Source organism: Poecilia latipinna, unplaced genomic scaffold (genome assembly GCF_001443285.1).
Source record: "Poecilia latipinna isolate Pla-1442-1.1 unplaced genomic scaffold, P_latipinna-1.0 Scaffold145, whole genome shotgun sequence".
In the NCBI taxonomy this organism is placed as follows: Eukaryota; Metazoa; Chordata; class Actinopteri; order Cyprinodontiformes; family Poeciliidae; genus Poecilia; species Poecilia latipinna.
The window spans coordinates 349,640-370,489 of NW_015112761.1; the positions used below are offsets into that span (position 1 = coordinate 349,640).

Consider the following 20,850-nt stretch of genomic DNA (forward strand, 5'->3'; position numbering starts at 1 on the left):
AAAAGTACTTTTGTACAAAGTACTTCCGGTGGGGTCACGGACTAGCTTTTTACGAGTGAGATTGTTTCTGCGTCTATTAACGTCTGTTTCGCTATCATGTGGGGTTATTAGTGTTGCACTTGAATAAGTTTTATAAATTATTGCCTTTAACGGCCGCTTGACCCGACAGCTGCCGCTGAACGACTTTACGACGCGGTTAGAAGACGGAGAGGTAAAAAAGAGGAAGCAGTAGCCAACCATCTTTATTCTCCTGCCAGCAATAACAAGAAAGAGACGAGGCTCCAGATCAGAGAAGCGTTGAGTAGTTTCTAATTAAATTTTCTGTTTTAAACTGGATAAACGAACCGGGTGAATCGAAACTGCACTTGTGAAGACAGACGAAGGCCATCGGACACTGAGCTCTTCCCTCGACAAAGCCTGGAAGTTTCGGATCAGAAGACTGGCTGTAAAGAATTAGTATTCCCGTTTTTTCATGTTTCCAACAGGTTTATCTTCCCCTAATCCCCCACCACCGCCAACCCAGGAGGCTAGACCCGCGGCTACTGATGTCAAAAGCGACAGTGGGAACATCACATCTCCGAAAAAGAGGAAAATAAACGGCTCAGAGAGGGACGACACGAGTGACACCATCTCCTCCTCGCCTCCCAAGACCCTCAATTCCTCCTCCTCCTCTTCCTCCTGCTCTCCCACTCCTCCGCTGCACATTCAGAAGAAGTTGAGGTTCGAGGATTCGGTGGATTTCATTGGACTAGATGTGAAAATGGCTGAGGAGGCTGCCGCCGCTGCTGCTGCTGCTTCGTGCTCCAATAACAAAAGCAAAGCCATGTTCCTGGCCGGTGGCGTGGGGGGACACCACGCGAACGGACTGACGAAAACCGCAGGGTCCGGCACCTTCTCCAGCAGCAAACCCGGTGCTGCCAAGAAACTAGTCATCAAGAACTTCAGAGGTACCTGGGGGAACTGGTGCAGAGAGCCACTGCAAACCGGTCACACACACATAACAAGTACCTGTTTATACTGATTTTTAGTGGTGCACCGATTGCACGATCCCTGATTACCGATCTTTAAAAAGCCGATAACGTTTTTTTGCCCATACCTTTTGTTGGCTAAGTTCTCACTGCAGCCTGAAGTGACCCAATTCTGATTTTTTAAAATTATTTTTTCGTCAAATTAGATTTTTTTTCGTTCACATTTCCAAATATATGCAACATGTAGGTGACCTCCAGTGTGAAACACAAATAACCTAAAAGTGTCCCACATGCGCAGTAGAGGGCGCAATAAAGTCACATACAGAGTGCTCAATGTTTTTCCAACCGCTGTAAAAAAAAAAAGAAATAGTGCTCAGTGTTTGAGGAAGTAAACATTGATGCTAATGGTATAGCCATATGGTTAGCTATACGATCGTAGGCTAATTGTATAGTTTAAATCTTGTCGATTTTTGAAGTTGTCCGACCAGAGCCAGCACATTAACAACTTAATCCTCATTATCGTCCGCCATTATTGTTGTTTTTCTTCAAGCTTATCAGGATGCAGAATAGTGATGTTCAGGTCGAATGAACGTGGCCGTTCAGATTCAGGTCACGTTTGATAAGATCGGATACGTGTCAGATATCTAAGGGTGCGTTCACACTGCAGCCTAAAGTGACTCAATTCCGATTTTTTGGCAATTCCGATTTTTTTTGCCGGGCCGTTCACACTCCCAGTAATTGCGACCTGTATGCGTTCTGCAGTGTAAACGGGCAAACGACCTGAAAGTGTCCCGCATGCGCAGTAAAGGGCGCAATAGCGTCAGAGTTCTCAGTGTTCTGCCAACCGCCATAAAGAAGAAGAAGTGCTCAGTGTTTGCGGAAGTAAACATGGAGGCTAACGGTGGAGCTTAGCTTACATATTTGAAGTTGTTGTCCGGCTGGAGCAGCATATTAGCAACTTAATCCTCATGTAATCCGTCATAGTTGTTGTTTTTCTTCCCACTTGCGCTTATCAGGACGCAGAATAGTGAGATTTGTTGAGAAACGGTGACGTTCAGTTCAGATGAATGCGACCTGGACGTTAGGTCGCCTTTGAATCAAATACGTATCGGATATGGGTCACATTCGAAAAAGAATCCGACCTGTGCTGTTCAAACTGTCATGAAAAGATCGGATACAGGTCGCATTACGTCAAACAAAATTGGATTTGGGTCACTTCAGGCTGCAGTGTGAACACAGGTCTAAATATAGAAAGAAAGTCACTGAGTCGGCAACAGTGGCTGGTTCATTGGCGAGTTAGTAAAAGAATCAAGTCCTTTTAATTTGATGATTTAGCCCATGTGACACAAACTTTGGACCCCTGCCACAAGAGATGAATAATAATGAAGAAACAACTGGAATTGATAAAAATCAGAATCAAAGGAAAAAATCTGAAATTTGTACCGGCTAGGCCCGTGGGTCCAAATGTTTGTAGAGGGGGCCAGAATCATCCGGGTTGAAATGACATTTCCCCAACAGAGGCAACAGTAGAAAGAGATTAAAGTGTTACTATAAAAATGACAGAAATCGCTTTTCAGTGTTATTTTAATTAGATATATCATCAGGCTGGAGTGGTGCTCATAGAGGCAGCTATGTGGTGTTGGCGCCCTAAGGAGCTGCTTAACTTGCATATGCTTTGTCCGGCCCTGACCTGCCAGTCAAACCTCTCCCACAGCAGAGCACAAGAAGACAACAACTTTGTATAAACCAGTTGTGCCTCAATTGCAGTTTTCTGGCTGATTGCTGATTACCGATCGGTGCATCCCTAATGTAAACACTAATAAATAAAGACATTTCTCTATTTCTTTATGATTTTTAGACCTTTGCTGAGTTAGATAAGATCAGGGTATAACATCAGTTTCAAGTGCAAGTATCCACCAATCTCCCAAAATTAAGGAAATCGGATTTATTGACTGGTTGATCAAACCGCTGAAGCAGCAAACTAGGGCCTAAACTATATGCCAATCAAACCTTTCCCAAGCCCATAGGTTTCCAAAGTGTGGCTGGATGGCCATTTCTGGCCTTTGGATTAAGTTTGTGTTTGAGAAGTACAAAATTGGCCCACCGTCATATTTTTTTGTAATTGTTTTACAATGAGATTTCGATGGCAAGTTTATCTTTTTTTAAACAGAAAATGTTAAAGACGACACAAACCTTTCTTTACTACCATTTATGTTAGAGGTGCAACGATTTGTCAGCCAGGATATTTCCTTAATTTTGGGAGACTGGTGATCAGTTGATATTCACTCGTGAAGCCGATCTTATCCACCTCGTCAAAGGTCTAAAACTCAACCTCTGTCCTCTTCTGCTCTGCCTTTAGAGAGGTTTGACTGACAGACCGGCCCACCAGGTCGTGTCCGCACATTCGCAGTTAACAGTCGTCATCCCACTGTCACCAACTCAGCGACTTTCTTGTGACACTTAGCAACATTTCAGGGGAAAAAAATTGGTATCGACAAAAATCAGAATGGGCAGGTCAGGCTTTTTAAAGATCAGCGATTGGCCAGAAAACTGCCATCGTTGCACCCCTAAATTAGAATATATGCCTTAATTAGAGTTGCACCGATCAGACTTTAATCTGCCAACAGAACAAAAACCTTTTCATCAATATTAAGGGATTATTTAATTAAAACAAACCTCTACATCTTGTTATATTCTTGAAGTGTAATAAAATATTTCCAGTTGAAACTGGACCAAAAATACTTTCCAAGATTTTGTGTTTTTACAGTGAGCAAAGTTTGCTTTTGAGTAAAAGTCGCTGGTGCTTGCAAGACAATGTTTAAAAAACAAAAGTGGTTATTTAAAGACAAATACTTTGCATTGCACCCATTTTCTTCTATTGTAAGAAGGTTTTACTTTCTGTTATTTTGTCCTAATTAAAAATAGAAACTCACTAAAAACATGCACTGGGGGCCAAATTTGTAAAATCTTTTTATCGGTTTAACTACAAAAAACAAGCATTTTTAGAAAAAGACAAGCTGTTGCTTCGTATAAACTGAGTTCCACTGTCTTCTCTGCATTCAGTGTTGTGTTTTTCTTGCAGAAAAGCCCAAGTTACCAGAAAACTACACGCAGGAGACCTGGCAGAAGCTGAAAGAAGCCGTGGAGGCCATTCAGAACAGCACTTCCATCAAGTACAATCTAGAGGAGCTCTACCAGGTATCGGCTCTGAATGGGAAGCCGGCTGCCTGTTCGCTCTGCTGGCCGATGAAACTTTCCCTCCTCTGTCTCCACAGGCTGTTGAAAACCTCTGCTCCCATAAGATATCTGCCAAACTGTACAAACAGCTGAGGACCGTGTGTGAAGACCACATCAAGGCACAGATCGATCAGTTCAGGGAATATCCTTTACACTTTCTGGTCATTTTAAACAATAATCAGTTGTTCTTTGTCTTAATAAGTTAATCTAAAACTGATAAAGTGGCATCTGTTGTGTTTAAGTACGGATGTGATGGCAAATGCAGGTTTTAGTCAAATTTTTCATGGAATAATTGTGTTGAATTTCTACAAAAATGATCAAGTTGGAAACTTTGTGCTTTTATGATTTCTGTAATTTTACACAATTATCAACAGATGGAAGAACATTTATTCATCGTCTGTTTGCAAATGATTTATATTTTTCTTTATTTTGAAAACTAAAAATAGAAATAAAATGGTCTTACCAATTAGTTTTGGTTTAGTTTCTAGTGAAAACATATTAGGCAACTTGAAATAAGACAAAACTAACTTACAAATACATTTTCAGCAAGAAATATGAACTTGTTTAATTTAGTTTAATAATTCCCTAATATTATGATTACTAGAGAAGATTATTTCACTTTATAACAAGATATTTTCCCATGTTTTTTGTGAAACAATCCTCCAATGAATCTAGCACTTTTCCATCAATATTAAGGAGTTATTAATTTAAAACAAGCCCTTATATATTGTAAGTTAGTCAAGTGTACTAAGATATTTGCACTAGAAACTGGACCATAATTACTTGGTAAGATTTTGTATTTTTCTAGTGTAAATGTTGCAGATATGATCATTTCAAGTATAAATTTGAATTAAAGTCGTTTGTTGCCCTGACCTGGTTTTTACGGATGCCCTGGACAGCGTCCTTTTCCTGAAGAAAATCGATAAGTGCTGGCAAGATCACTGCAGACAAATGGTGAGTCCATTCACTTCTGCACATTAGTTGTAACTATTAGAGTAAATTAAAAATATATAAATTTAATGAGTGGAAAAGGGGTAATAATTATTAATTTAAATGAAGAAATTTCTATAACCAGAAATCCACGATCATTCATCAATAGTTTAAAGTTTTTCTGCAAAATGTTGCATGAAAATATGAATTACACAACGTAGAAAGCAGTAGGGTTTTGTCTGTTTGAATAAATTCTCCAATTTTAGGTCGGTTAGGATTACAAAACTGTATATTCACTCAATTCCAGAATAAGGAGATAAATCTGCAAGATATTTTCTTTTTGCTGCTTCCTTCAAAGTAGAAAGTTCATATTCATTCACTTGGACAATTTTGTAAACCTCAGATTATATCCTAAATTGTTTGGACTCCAAAATACTATAAAATCTAGCAATTAATATGAGTAAATACTACAATTTTCTTAATAGTAAATATGGGTTTTTTCTTGTTCTGATCTGAGCTTCCATCACTTCTGACGTTTAGCAGTTTGGTTGCCGTTTGCGTCCAACATGCTAAATATTGCATAAACATGAAAAACGCAAGTTAAAAACATTTACTGCACTTTAAGCAGTCATTTACAATACAAATATTGCACACACTGATATCACAGTGGTAATGCATTCGCAATTTATTATTCTATATTAAATCATACCTGGTTTCAGCTGTAAATAATAGTAAAATTAATGTTTAACTTTGAGAGATTTGGAGTGATTTACCGTTTAAAAACTGATAAAATGAAACCTTAAGGTAGCTTGTACAGCTGTTTGTGCTGGCGCTCGGCCAGCCGGTCAAAGCAGAGCCTGTTTTGTGTTTTGGTGTGAAGCTGCCAGGGATGAGACGTGCTGACCCAGTCAAAAAGCTGTGAAGGAGCGCTTGTTTACGCCTCTGCACAGCTGAAACCTGAGCTCCCAATTTAACCTCCCTGACAAACTCTGACAGAAAATGACAGCTTGACCTCCGCAGGATTTTACATGTTGGGTCAGAAAAGTGTGAAAGCTCTTCTCACCTGATGTTTTTTCTCCTGTCTGGCTGATGAGCGTCTCAAACTCCTTAGGATGAACAGCGGCTCTGTTTCAAAATACTCTGTTTATTTAACTCCCAGGATTGTTTAATCACATTTTCTATCTGTGAGTTGATAGATCTGAAGTGTAACAAGACTAATTCAATGTATAGTGACTTGAGAAAGATCTCCAGCCTCTTCAACCTGTTTATATTTACTCTGACACCCCCAAATAAAACTGAGTACAATCAGTTTTCATTAGAAGTAACCAAATCAGAAAATGGATTCAATCAATTCCCTGAATTTCAAAGCCCAGCAATGTATTACTGTATGGAGACTTGAGATGAATCTGTAACAGGGGTGTCCAAAGTGCGGCCCGGGGGCCATTTGTGGCCCTTGGACAGATTTTTGTGGCCCCCAACTGCAGATCAAAAATGATACAGATTTGTTTACTAAACTTTTTAATGAATTTTTAATCCGGATAAAATTATTACAATGGAAGATGTTAAGTATTATACAAGGTATTTATCTGTTTGAAACCAAGTCTAACCAGAGACTTTTACTTTTACGACTTTGCTGTTCCTAAATCAGCTTTAATTTAATTATAATATATTTTTATTATTGTCATTTAATATATTATAAAACATTTTAATATAAGATATTGTGATATAACAGTTTTTAATATTATTATTGTTAATCACAAATATTCATATTCATAATATTATGGTTCATAATAATAATCATCATTATTAGTAATTTTATTATTTTTAATAATAATACGGTTTATTCATAGCTGCCTTTCTTGACCCTCAAGAACACATAACATCAAATAAAAGATAAAACGGTAAAATAATAAAATCAATTGAAAAGAAAGAGCAGAAGACTTCGGTTAAAAAAAGCAATTTCACATAAACGTGTTTTCAGTTTTGATTTGAAATTAATTTATTAAACTTTGCTAAGTAGAGTGTTTATTGTTTAACTATATCGGCTTTAAAAAATTCTGTTTTTTTGTAACAGAATAAATTTGTTCAACAGAGCCTAAAAGAATCTGAAAACTTGATGCTTTTCTAGTTTTAACACAGCAAACATAAAACAAAATCAGACAGCATTCTGGGAGATGTAGGCAGAGCAAAGACTTGAGCTGCTCAACCTCTCATGACCACCTGGTGGAATCAACTGACTCACTCACTCCTTGGTTACCTAGCAACTCACTCACTCCTTGGTTACCTAGCAACTCACTCACTCCTTGGTTACCTAGCAACAACTTGCTGAGTAACTGTCACAGCAGCAGTTTAAGGTTTTGCCTCATAACTGCTTAAAAATAAAGCAACAGCGTGGAGTGAAAAATGTGTATAAAACAGGAAAGATCACGCTGCCAGTTTTGAAGTATTTCATCTATCTAAAACAAAAAACAAATCAATAATTATCTGTTGACTGACATGAGAAGCTTATATCGTGATAAGTTTTCCGGCCATGTTGTCCAGCTTTATGTTTCAGACAGAAATTGAAGATTGCAGCTGACTGTCAGACCTTAAAGTTTTGTTGAGAATTTGTTTTTATTCATAACTTGTTTTGTTTTTGTCCCACAGATCATGATTAGGAGTATATTTCTGTTTTTGGATCGCACCTATGTTTTACAAAATTCTATGCTGCCATCGATCTGGTGAGTGGTGAGTGATTTTCAGCCGCTGCGAGGCGGTTCTGTGGGTGCTGAACCTGGACTGCTGTGCTGTGCAGGGACATGGGGCTGGAGCTGTTCAGGTTCTACATCATCAGCGACCTGAAGGTCCAGAGTAAAACCATCGACGGGATTCTGCTGCTCATCGAGAGGGAACGAAACGGAGAAGCCATCGACCGCAGTCTGCTGAGGAGCCTACTGAGCATGCTCTCTGACCTCCAGGTAACCCTCTGAAGGGATCCACGATTAGTGGGAACAATAGACTTTATTTAAGAAACGTTTATTTTAGATGGAAAAACAATAACACTGTAGACTGTTTAGTTTTTATAGATTTTAATAAAATATTGTCACACGGACGTTGCCATGTTGTTCACACTGCAATGCACTTTGGGTAATTGACTTGACCGACTGCGCTAGCTCAGTCCAGCCAAAACAACAATGAGTATCATCATTCAGCCTTTTCAGTTTGAACCAGATCGCGTGTAGATTGATGGGAATGTAGAAATCACAAGAGGGGGTGAAGATGAGGAGGACCAAATGGAGGAAGAGGACAGAGCTGGTGTTTGCTGCTTCTGCCTTCAGCTTCGTAAATGAAACGATGAATGACACTTAACTCTGGTCCGAATGTGTGATCGGTAATCAATCAGTCAATCAAGTTTATTTGTATGGCACATTTAAGCAACAAGGCAGTTCAAAGTGCTTTACATCATAAAAACACCAGAATACAGTCGAAGAAGAAACGGTCAACAAAACAGTTCGTCTGATGGCATCATTACACATCAGGATGTTTATCAGCGTTTCATTCATAATGTTTCAAAAGCTGCTCTTAACAGGTGTGGTTAAATCTGGATTTAAAGTAAAGTCAGGTAAGTAGTTCTGTAGCTCTGTGTCGGGTAACGCAGAGCTACAGTTGGATCGGCAGCAGTGTAGCTTCGTTAGCATTTGAAAGAGCCTCCAGCGCTGTCGGATGTTTCTCCCAGTGTTTTTCGCCCACTAGCCGGCGGCAGAAGGGTTTAGGCGCTTTGTGGATAAAAACTGTCAACACAGCATTTATTTAGCCCGTTAAGGGAATCATCACCTGTTAGAGCCTTCGTCAGTTTTGCTCATACAAATGACTCAAAGTGTTCTGGAGAAAAATGTTGAGGGTCCTGCGGAAGTTGTGTTCGGGTCTGTCCCACTTTTTTTAGTTACACAGAGTCACATTGTCTAAATTTGCACCAAACGCATTATGATGAACAACAACTCGGGGGGGGGGAGTTATCCTCCCTGTGTTTACTCTGTAGGTCCCAGTACAGAACGGATCCAAGCCTCATCATCCCAGCATGCATTGCTCCAAAAAATGGCGAACTCCATGAGTGAAAAATATAACAAAGATCAAAGTTTTTTTGAAGTATTTATGAGTTTTGGCGTTTCTCAGACAGCATTTTTCTCAGTTAATAGGAAACTTGGAACATATTTAGGCCACCATGTTCAGCTAATCGTGGATCCCTTTAACATCTGATCTTGCTGTGTTGCTTCTGTGGTTTTTGTCTGCGCACATGAGAAATGTGGATGTTCTTGTTGACAAATGGCCTTAATGGATCCTCTGCTTCCTCTGTCTCTAACAGATTTATCAAGACTCGTTTGAGCAGCGCTTTTTGGAGGAAACTAATCGACTTTACGCCGCAGAGGGACAGAGGCTGATGCAGGAGCGAGAGGTGATTTATGTGACCTCACACTCTGGAGGCGCTCACTCTTTCCTGATTGTATTTTTAGAAAAATGCAAAATGTTTCCGGGTTTTCTGCTGATTTTTTCAGCTTAGTAAATACGCAGGGAATCTGTAGCAGCTTGTCCATTGATGCTGTTCATAAAGATTTTCAATTTCTTACAGTAAATAAACTGCAAACCACAAAATCTTATCACGTATTTTAGCCTAGTTTTTAGTGCAAATATCTTTGTACATTTTAAATAAAACAAAACAAACTTATAAGTAGAAATTTTGAAGTTTAAGTTTGTTGTACGTCAGTAATTCATTAATATTGATGGAAAAAGTAGAAGTTCCAGAATATTTCACTGATGAGAAAAATGCTTTGTTTCTATAAAAATGTGTTCAATCTCTTATAAAAGCTGTAGAAAAACAAACATCAATCTTAAAGTGAATGTTGTCACATGTGTCCTGTTGAAAAATGGAGGTGGTTTCCCGTCTGTTTACATCCACGTTTGGTTCTTGTAAGTTTTACTTTCAGTTTGCAGATGAAGGTGAAGTCTTGCAGCAAATCATTTATAATTTTTATTTACCTAAATCCACTAAATCAAGAAAACATGGCTTCTTTGATGAATTCTGCATGAATGATTTCTAGCAAATTAAATATAATATTTAATATAGTATTTAAATATAGTATCTAATACTGTGTATGCATCAACTCCATGGCAACTTAGCGGATGTCATTTGTTATTTTTGTTTATGTTTTTTAACTTTAGCTTTTAAAAGCTACTAGTTAGATATAACATTACTTGATCACCGTTTTTCCTTTTAAATTCTGGCTTTTAACTTCCTGACAATATAAAGAAAACTGGATGTTTATGAGGACTTAATACTTTTGAATGTTTCAGTAAATTTTAGTGCATCTGGGTTCAGAGCTTCCTGTGGTTACCAGTTTATTTTCTTTTTTTCAGGTGCCAGAATATCTCCATCATGTCAACAAACGCCTGGAGGAAGAGGCTGACAGAGTAATCACATATCTGGACCAGAGCACACAGTGAGTGTTGGTTTGCTGCATTTAGTTTGCAGCGTGAGGCTAAATTAGATTCAGCTGTTAAACTAAGATTAATTTATTTCTCAGAAAACCACTCATTGCTACTATGGAGAAGCAGCTGCTGGGTGAACATCTCACTGCGATTCTGCAGAAAGGTACTGCAGACCCATTATTGTAGAAATTAAACATTGTTTTTCCAATTATTAAATGTCCTTCATGATTGTTTTGCACATTAGAAGCAGAAACATTTAATTTTTATTTAATTTTACGTGACATACAAAGCAGTAAATAATTGAAACCCTATTCATTGCAGATCCAGTTAATAGATGATTAACCTGCATATAATTTAGTCAAAAATAAATACATTCTACATTTAAAATAAAAAAACATGTTTATTGGTAAATATTTTCTACCCAGAATTCCTCAAGTGACAAAGCTTTTGAGCTTCACCAGGTTCAAAATCTGTAAAAAAATAAATAAAAATTAAGACCCTTCTAATTATGAATCCATTAATCTAATAAAAAAATCAGTGGATCAAACATAAACTGTATTGATAAGTCAAGCAGGAGGGCTCAACTTTTCACACGTTGATGTTGGAAATTTGTATTATTACATCAAAAATAATAAAATATAAGAAGTGAAATTATTTTTTTAGCTGCAGTCTTTGCTACAAATGACCAAGCGTTCACTAATAGAATGCTGTTATTGCAATTTAGGCAATAAATGTTTTTTTTCTTTCTCAGAAATTAAATTATTTATTTACATCTTTTATTAAAAAAAAGACTTAAGTGGTTAAATCGATTAGTTGTCAGAATGCTCTGTTAGTAAAAGAATCATTAGTTGTAGCTCCAAAATATAATTTTTGTTCTTCTAATTTGTAAAATTTAAGTCTCTCAATGAGGAAAATTGAAACCCAAAGACTTGCAGTAGTAACTGAGGCAGTTTGTTTATTCAGAGGAGCATGCCACACTTTACAGATTTATAATTATAAAAATGTTAAACCTTCTCCTGCACAATTATGCACAATTTTCTTTGTTCTGTCTCCTAAAATCAAATGGAAATACAGTGACTGTGGTTGTTGTAGAGAGAAAAAGCAGTGGATGTTTTTAGTTTTTAACCAGCTTGAGGGAACCTGACGGTGTGTCATTGAAACCTCGCAGGGCTGACCCACCTGCTGGACGAGAACCGGATTCAGGATCTGTCTCTGCTGTATCAGCTCTTCAGTCGAGTTCGAGGCGGCGTCCAGGTGCTGCTGCAGCAGTGGATAGAGTACATCAAGGTACGACCCAGAAACGATCCACTTCTTCTCTTCCAGTACCGATATCTGAGGTTTGGTATCGGCTGATAACGATCCGACACAGAAAAACAGAACTGCCTTAAAATGTTCCTTTAAACACAGACATAAATGTACTGAATTAATTTGATGACTCTGGACCAGTAGAGCACATTTAAATAAACCAACAGCTTCAGGAGCAAACATGCAAGAACAACTTTAACTTCTTCAGTCAGTGCAGTCAGGAATAAAACGGTAATAATAAAGAAACTGACAAAAACAATAAGCTGGTGGTCAAACATAAACAATAAAACTGCTACAAACATTCTTTCAAATGTTGCAGAGACTTGTTATAATTTAAAATGGATAATAAAGCATGATGTCACTCAGAGCACAAAGCATAGAATTAGACTGAATAGATTGACTTGTGTTGATTGGGTATCGGTGAGAATGTGCCCAATTTATATTTTTTTTCCAAAATTGAGACCAAGACAGACGTTAATGTCTGATTGTTGTTTCTGTGGATAAAACTAGGGCTGAACGATTAATCAGATTAATCACGACTAATCAATTATTTAAACAATACATAATCGATTGTTAACTTGAGTTTACAGACTCAAAACAAATAGCTGAAAAAACCACAACATATTCAGAGCAGTAATTAAGCTAAAACGGTACAAAATGTTTATAGTTTTTGCATTTAAGATAAAAATCCTTTGTTTACCCAAAACACCTCAGTGAGCAGTTTTAGCTTCAACTGGGTCAAATTCACTAGAAGAATGCTGTTATCGCATTTTAGTCAATTAAATGTTTATTTTCTTAATTAATAAAAGGATTTTTTAAATTTATTTGTATCTTTTAATATATTCATAGGTGGTATAATGAAGGCTTAAGAGGTTAAATAAAGCATCTTTATAAAGTGCCAATTGTTTAAATCCAGTTAATTAATCACTAGTTGCATCTTCTATAAAACACTAGTAAGACCCTGAGCGTTAACTTTAGTTTCTTATTAAGTTAAGTCCTTTGATATTTTCCCCACATGCAGGCGTTTGGAAGCACAATCGTAATCAACCCTGAAAAAGACAAAACGATGGTTCAGGAGCTGCTGGACTTCAAGGACAAGGTGGATCACATCATCGACATCTGTTTCCTGAAGAACGAGAAGTTCGTCAACGCCATGAAGGAGGCTTTCGAAACCTTCATCAACAAGAGGCCGAACAAGCCTGCAGAGCTCATCGGTCGGTAGCTGAGCTTTTCCCCCCCGTCGTCACAGCGACGCTGCAGGAGTTCATGTTTTCTGTCTGTTTTCCAGCCAAACACGTCGATTCGAAGCTGCGGGCAGGAAACAAGGAGGCGACGGATGAAGAACTGGAGAAGATGCTGGATAAGATCATGATTATCTTTAGATTTATATATGGTAAGTTAATGTTGGACTTTAAGTTCACTTTTTTAGTTCCCATGCGACATCGTGCGTCTGAACTTTGTAGCCGACAGCCATCTTGGCAGGCAGTTGCTATGACAACAGTCAACGAGCCACAAGCTTTGAACTGGCCCTCTCCTCTTTCTTACCTAACTTATAAATGATATAAGTACATCACAACTATTACTCTATTAGTCTTTGAGTTTTCTACCCTCCTCTGTGTAATACTAAGATAAATATCAGTGATATTTACTGTATTTCTTACTGCCAGGTTAACAAAATTAGCTTAGCTAATGTAGCTTTTAGCTACTAGGTAAGACGGACATGTAGCCTGAGAGACTCACTCTGCCAGCCACCAGAACCTCGATATTCAGACAAAGACTTTGTACGTCCTTTACAAATAAATTTAAATGTTGATTTTAAGCATCCATGGACTTCAGGCTGCAAAGATCCTTCATGTTGTTCTCACTCTTCCTGCAGCCATTTTGTTCATGCATCTTTCTCTCTTTGCGAAGAGCGTCCACACATTTTCTTTTTGTTCGGTCCGCTGTGCACAGCGCTCGCCTGCTAAGATGGCGCAGGTCACTTCCGGTTCAGACTTGTGGGAACTTTTATTGGAGATCAGGATCTGTAATGATTTGTTGTCATTTTAGGAAAAGACGTATTTGAGGCTTTTTACAAAAAGGACCTGGCCAAGAGGTTGCTGGTTGGAAAAAGTGCCTCAGTGGATGCTGAAAAGTCAATGTTGTCGAAGCTGAAACATGGTCAGTTCATCCTTTATAAAAAAACAAAACCATAACACTGAATAATAATTGTTGACCTCTGACTGCGTTGTTGTTGTTGTTTCCTCAGAATGTGGAGCGGCGTTCACCAGCAAACTAGAGGGAATGTTCAAAGACATGGAGCTTTCTAAAGACATTATGGTGCAGTTCAAACAGGTAAAGGAGCTCTGCATTAATGCTTTCACATGTGGCCTTTAATAAATCTAAATCCTTAAATGATCTCTAAATAAATGAGAAAAGGCTTCAAAAGATTTACAATGGAAAAAGTGACTAATTTTGCACGATACTGCAAAAGCTCTTATTCTTTAACTATTACACTACAGCTGATTTTTTTAAATTTATTTATAAGAAACTAGACGAGGGTAGAGTACCCAAAAATTTTACTACTTTTAAATAGTAGCATTACTTTTACATATTTCTACTCAAGTAAAATTAAAAAGTAGTTGCCTAAGAAATTACTTCAGAGGAACAGAAAGTATTTGGTAAAAATCTACTCAAGAACTGAATAATTGATCAAATTATGATTCATTTAATATCTAAAAATTACAAAAATACAAATTTAAGTGGAAATTTCAGTAAAAATTCATCTCAGAAATTGTCTGAGATTGTGTAGATTTTTTTTTTTTTTTACTTTTGGTGCTCAGAAATGTACTTGTTGCTTTTGTTTTTCTAGAAAATCTCTGAGATTAATCTCAAACCTTATTGTTTTCTACCAAATTTTCAAAACCAGGCAAAGGAAATATTTCCAAATTTCTTTTAATAAAAAAACTGATGAAACTGTAACACAAACTGCAGGTGTGTGTCTGTCTGGTGAAAGTTTGGTTAAAACATGTTTGTTTTTTATTCAGTGGGTAGAAAATCCAGACATTTTACTCAAGTAAGAGTAGAGATGCTTTATAATTTAATTGCTGAAGTAAAAGTAAAAAGTACAGAGTAGTAAAAGTAATTTTTTTCCCAAAGCGTTACTTGGGTAAATGTAACTAGTTACAACCCGGCTCTTAGTAATATATTAGAGGAGTCGTATGCAAAATAAAATTAGCAGCTGGTCTATTTGCAGCATTCTCGTTTCTTCGCCTTCTCACCCTCAACCCCAGTCCTTTTTTGTTTTTTGTTGCACCTCCTGTTGCCTCCGTCAGGCTGCAGCTAACTCCCTGTTGCTGTAAACTTGCCCCGACTCGCCCCACTGCAGGGCTTTTGCTCGGGTGCTTTTGAATTGCCCCGTCGTCAGCTGACGCACGACGGCAGAAATGTGAATCTGTGCTGCTCAGTAAGTCGTGTTTCTGCTTTCTTTCTAGTACATGCAGTGCCAAAACATTCCCGGCAACATTGAGCTGACCGTCAACATCCTCACCATGGGCTACTGGCCCACCTACGTCCCCATGGAGGTCCACCTGCCCCCTGAGGTTAGCGCCGCGTAAATGTTCACGTGACCGGAACATGATGGGGGTTTTTATAGCGCCGAAGCTATAAATACCCTTTGTTACGACCTCTGTTATGTCTGTCCAGATGGTGCGCCTGCAGGAGATCTTCAAGACGTTTTACCTGGGCAAACACAGCGGCAGGAAGCTGCAGTGGCAGTCGACGTTAGGTCACTGCGTCTTAAAAGCAGAATTTAAAGAGGTTATTAGCTCTGTTTTTTCCTAGAATGTCGTTTTTTATTTTGACTCTCAGGAAAGGTTATATTTGTGATGCAGTCTTAATGCTGCGCTGAGAAAATTTGGTAAATGAAATCAAGAGAATAAAGTCGTAATTTGATTTTATTCTTATTCTCGTGATATTACTTTATTTTATTTTCATTATTGTAAAAACACTTTAATTACTTACACTCACTTAATTCTCACTTTATTCTCAAATCTTATAACTTTATTTTCCTATTATGGCTTTATTCTTGTCTTATTTCAGCATTATTCACTTAATTTTATGACTTTACTTTTGTAATTTTATGACTTTATTCTCGTAATATTACTTACTTAACTTAATTCTCTTTATTATAAACTAGTAAATTTACGTACACGTAAAAATGCTCGAAATTTTATAACCTTATTTTTGTTGTATTATGACTTTATTCTTGTATTATTTTAACTTTATTTTCACAACATTATTACTTTATTCTCATAATATTATGACTTTCTCATACTAATTTGTTCTTGTATTACTATAACTTTATTCTTGTGCAAGTTTATTCGCATAATACTCATAATTTTATGGCTGTATTCTTGTTGTTTTATTTTTGCCCTCATCGTATATATTAACTCTGCTGTCTGGATGTTTTTCTGCTGAAGGGCAAGAAGGAGCTGCAGGTGTCTCTTTTCCAAACGCTGGTGCTGCTGATGTTCAACGAAGGCGAGGAGTTCACTCTCGAAGAAATCAAAGTAGCTACAGGAATAGGTTTGTTGTCGTGTCGCCGTTCGGTTCGCTTCCTGTCTTTATGTCGGACATCTTGTCTGAAAAGCGTCTGGTTTCTGGGCTCACAGAGGACAGCGAGCTGCGTCGGACGTTGCAGTCGCTAGCCTGCGGAAAAGCACGAGTCCTCACCAAAATCCCGAAAAGCAAAGACGTGGAGGACGGAGACAAGTTTTCCTGCAACGATGACTTCAAACACAAACTCTTCAGGATCAAAATAAACCAGATTCAGATGAAGGAGACGGTATAAACAGCTTCTGGATGTAGATTGTGTATGTGTATCAAGTCAAAGGTTTTCAGATGAACAAATGTGTTTAGGTGGAGGAACAAGCCAGCACCACAGAACGGGTTTTTCAGGACCGTCAGTACCAGATCGATGCGGCCATTGTGCGGATAATGAAGATGAGGAAGACTCTGAGCCATAATCTGTTGATGTCTGAGGTTTACAACCAGCTCAAATTTCCTGTCAAGGTAACTAGTTTGTTTTTCATCTCACATCACTTTCATTTGTTTTTTCTTTTTATTCATATTTTTATTGATACTTTTGCGTATGGAAGCAAAGTGTTTACATATTTCACGGTGCAGAAGTGTTGAGCATAAACAAACTGTTTACACCATTGACTTTAAGATGCATGTTTTCAGGAGCAAAGAATGCATGCAGAACAACTCCAATAGTGAAACACAGAGAAAATTAATAGTGAAAAAACACACACACGTGTACACATGCATATGTACACTTACACACAAAGAAAGCTGGGTGCACGGGTGGGGTTCCCATTTAGAGTACAATTTGTTCAAGTTTCCAGTTTTTGTATTTCTAATTTTCTCCACTTTCAAAAAGGAAATGACCTCATTTCCCATGTTTGGTTATCGTTAGCATAGAAAATACAGAAATTTTACTCAAGTAAGAGTAGAAATACTTCAAAATGAAAGTACTCAAGTAAAAGTAAAGAGTACAGTGCAGTAAAATACTCTTAAAGTAAATTTTTTCAAAGACGTTACTGAAGTAAATGTAACCAGTTACTGGTGACCTCTGGTTGTTTGTTACCGTCTTCTCTCTTGTTCTCTTCTCTCCCAGCCTGCTGACCTAAAGAAGAGGATAGAGTCTCTTATTGACCGGGACTATATGGAGCGCGACAAGGAAAACTCCAACCAGTACAACTATGTGGCCTAGTTAAAGGAAGAGAGAAGCAGCCGTTCCAGTTTAGAGCAACAGGTGTCCTGAGTGATCGGTCTTTCAATCTTTTGCTCCCGTGGATGTTAAACCATTATCATCTTCAACCCAACGACCGACAAGTGAATGGCCACCGCTCCGCAGGGTTTCCGTCAGGGGTCATGTGACCCTGTGGACTGCATGCCCGTTTAAAAAAACAAAAGGAAAAAAAAAAGAGAATATCCTCCATATTTTCTCAGTGCCTCTGAGAGAGTTGGGACAAAGAAGACACGCAGTTCTGTTTGCTCTTTTTTAATGGAGAGGAAAAATATTTATTTTCTGACCTAGATCCTTTGTCCATAGATTAAAACAATATGCTCTTTGTTATGAAATCATTTTTTTCCTTTTTATTCATCCATCCTCCCAAGCTAATGCTGACACGCCTATCAGTGCTCTAAATGTATCACATGTTGGAAAGAAAAACAATCCAAAATATTAAACTGATGCTTGTTTCTTCACTCGTGGTGAAATGTTGGACTGTTGGGCTTAGCATTCAAAGATGTTTTGGAAGTATGTTGCGTATTGTGGGGTCTGAAGTTACGTTTGGTGGTTTTAGCAGCCAGGTGATAAAAGCAGTGAGCAAATGAGCACCCATTGTTTAAAAGCGGAGTTTGTGCCAAAAAGGAGCATTTATTTCTGTTTAAAAGGTGTTTACGCTGCTAACCCAATTGTTCAAGTATATGCATACAATATTCTTGGTTGCCTTTTTATTTCCTTCAAACATTTTTATACATGCACCACATGTGATATTTTAAGTGAATCATTTGTCAGTTTACTGCTTGATAGTTTTTTTGTTTTTTTTGTTAACCTTTAGGTTTATTAAAAGCACAAAAAAAACATCCGTTGTCATGCTACACAGAAAACACTCATTTCTCTTATTTGCAAGTTTCCATGTGGGGCTTTGGAGACATTTACACTGCAAAAACACACAATCTTACCAAGTAGTTATGGTCTAGAGTCTGGTGAAAATATTTCAGCACACTTAAAATAAGACAAAATTAACTTACAAGAAATATGAGCTTATTTTAAGTCAGTGATTCCTTAAAAGTACTAGTTCCATTGTATGATTATTTCACTTATTACATTTTTCCCATATTTTTAGTGAAATAATCTGCCAGTGGAACTAGAACTGGGTTGCTAGGCAACGGGTTGGGCTTGGCTGGCGTTGCTAGGCAACAGCGTTAAAACTCTTACATCTTGCTGAGAAGTTACTTGTTAGTTTTCTCTTATTTCAAGTGTATTAAGATATTTGCACTAGAAACTGGATCAATAATACGTGGTAAGATTTTGTGCTTTTGCAGTGTATGGAAAGGTTTAGGTACTACCGTGAAACACAAAGAAAACTGATTTGATTAGACATATTCTCATTTGTATCAGTTTTTTTTTTTAGATTTAGTGCTTCACACAATAAATAATTGTTTCTGTCGGATTTTTATAATTGTGATAATCTGTTGGATTTTAGGGTTTGTGTAATGTTTCAGGCTTGCTGCTCCTGTGTTAGTGAAAACACTTAAAAACATAATCGGGGATAACAAGCTTTCATTTATGAAACTAATACAATAAAGGAAGAATTTACAAATGATTGCTGCATTTTGGCAAAACCAGAAGAAAGTTTTGGTATCGGTTTCAAAGTAAAAACATAAATTTTAACAGATAATGGAACGTTTGAGTTTAGCAGACAGTTGAAATACTATATTTAAGACTAAGCATTGAAACAATTTGAGTTTTTTAATTTTTCATAGAAATTTCAATCGATGACGGCCATGCTAAATTGTTTCTCAGCCATTAGCAGCCAGTACATGAGATTGACTGACAGCGCTAAAACCCTTCTCCTGACTCTGATTGGTTGTTTTTGGTCAGAGCAGTGTAGCAGCTCAGGGATTAGATGGACAAAGATCTTTTCACAGATCATCTGTCTCATAACAAGAAGATTAAAGAATCTACCTGTAACTGGAGCTTAAGCTGCCACAACAAGGTTATCTAATCGGTAAGCCAGCTAGCAGCTAAGCTAGCTGACGTCTGTTGCTGCAAACATTAATTCCTGTATTAAAATCGTTTATTTGGTGGCTTTAAATTAATAAAAGCCTGGCTGAAGTATTCACGGCGGCATTAAGATATAAATATATTTTGAAGCTACATGTTTCTGTAGCTTGAAATGGAGACAGTTTTAACAAATGTGTAAATAAAAAATAATTATATACAAGGATAGCTTATATATATATATATATATATATATATATATATATATATATATATATATATATATATATATATATATGTATATATATATATAAGCTATATATATATATATATATATATATATATATATATATATATATATATATATATATATATATATATAAGCTATCCTTGTTAAAATTATTTTAACAAAGGAAAGTTCAAAGTTTTGTTCTAACGGTCCAAAAATAAAGCATTTCTTTTTTCAAAAATACCTTCTTCTTTTTTAAGCACTTTTAGCTCATTCTGTTACATTTTCTACATAGGAAGGGGTGGGTAAACAGGTCTTTAAATCATTTGCCTGGACATTTAGAGGCTCGGAGAGGATTTTTTTTAATGATTTACGGTATAAAATAAAGCCGGACTTCCTGTCTGTACCTCACTCAGGTTTGACACACAGTCATATGACTTGTATTTCCTGGCACAGCCTGAACGACGGAGCGTCTCCTCACTTTTCTCTGTTTTTAAGTTTTCCTCTTCAGTGACTGAACATCCAAAACCCTCAGCGATGATGTCTCGATACGCTGCATTTGTTTTCTTCTTGTATTTCGGAGTTGGTATGTATCACCACAGATTCATTTGTTACTGAAATGTTTTTTTAAAAAATAGAATAAAAGTTGGGATCTGTTTCTTAGAAGTGACGCGATTAAACTTATGGTCTAATCCAGGCCTTCATCGGTTAAATTTGGATAATTATATTAGGTGTTTTTGATTTTGTTTTATATTATACTCATGTGAAAACAGCAGTAAAAAACGAGTAAGACATTGAAAATGGTTCATTTGACCGCAGTCGTTTTGTTTTGCAGCGGTAGCATCAGAGCTAATTGTTACCTACGTCAATGTAAAAATCCTCAAAAACATGTAGCTTTAAAATATATTTATATCTTAATGCCGCCGTGAATACTTCAGCCAGGC

The 20,850-nt window shown here is 37.2% G+C and overlaps 2 protein-coding genes and 2 long non-coding RNA genes across 7 annotated transcripts in view; 2 read left to right on the forward strand and 2 right to left on the reverse strand.

The window, feature by feature from the left end:
- The window catches only part of LOC106945465 (uncharacterized), a 28,853-nt gene extending 19,419 nt beyond the window's left edge, over positions 1–9,434 (reverse strand). Inside the window, exon 1 of the long non-coding RNA XR_001424572.1 lies at positions 8,949–9,434. This is a non-coding gene — a long non-coding RNA (uncharacterized LOC106945465). The remainder of the gene's footprint in view (positions 1–8,948) is intronic.
- Positions 1–18,391, forward strand: cul4b (cullin 4B). Its single transcript, XM_015029154.1, has 20 exons — positions 1–947; positions 4,051–4,166; positions 4,244–4,347; positions 5,090–5,159; positions 7,782–7,855; positions 7,930–8,092; positions 9,478–9,567; positions 10,527–10,609; positions 10,694–10,761; positions 11,767–11,885; positions 12,925–13,117; positions 13,192–13,296; positions 13,953–14,063; positions 14,152–14,237; positions 15,377–15,484; positions 15,588–15,701; positions 16,364–16,469; positions 16,556–16,728; positions 16,803–16,955; positions 17,563–18,391. The coding sequence occupies exons 1-20, from the start codon at positions 473–475 to the stop codon at positions 17,656–17,658; spliced, it is 2,607 nt and encodes an 868-aa protein (XP_014884640.1). The 5' UTR covers positions 1–472; the 3' UTR covers positions 17,659–18,391.
- Positions 17,554–20,850, reverse strand: part of LOC106945464 (uncharacterized) — a 19,646-nt gene continuing 16,349 nt past the window's right edge. The window contains exons 2-3 of one of the 2 annotated variants that reach the window (XR_001424571.1): positions 20,314–20,520; positions 17,554–17,571 (exon numbers count right to left, since the gene is read on the reverse strand). This is a non-coding gene — a long non-coding RNA (uncharacterized LOC106945464). Of the gene's footprint in view, positions 17,572–20,252; positions 20,521–20,850 lie in introns of those variants that run through there. The other variant, XR_001424570.1, reaches the window with a different exon arrangement.
- lamp2 (lysosomal-associated membrane protein 2) overlaps positions 20,408–20,850 on the forward strand; it is a 21,919-nt gene continuing 21,476 nt past the window's right edge. For all 3 annotated transcript variants that reach the window (XM_015029155.1, XM_015029157.1, XM_015029156.1), the window contains exon 1: positions 20,408–20,492. In XM_015029155.1, the coding sequence (XP_014884641.1) occupies positions 20,444–20,492 (49 nt within the window). In that variant the 5' untranslated portion in view covers positions 20,408–20,443. The remainder of the gene's footprint in view (positions 20,493–20,850) is intronic.

Bases quoted from the DNA above. Each gene is read 5' to 3' on its own strand.
- cul4b (XM_015029154.1), top strand. From the start codon at position 473: ATGTTTCCAACAGGTTTATCTTCCCCTAATCCCCCACCACCGCCAACC. The intron at 4,348-5,089 runs ATATCCTTTACA...CCTGGTTTTTAC, and splicing joins CAGATCGATCAGTTCAGGGA to GGATGCCCTGGACAGCGTCC. The intron at 7,856-7,929 runs GTGAGTGGTGAG...TGTGCTGTGCAG, and splicing joins TCTATGCTGCCATCGATCTG to GGACATGGGGCTGGAGCTGT.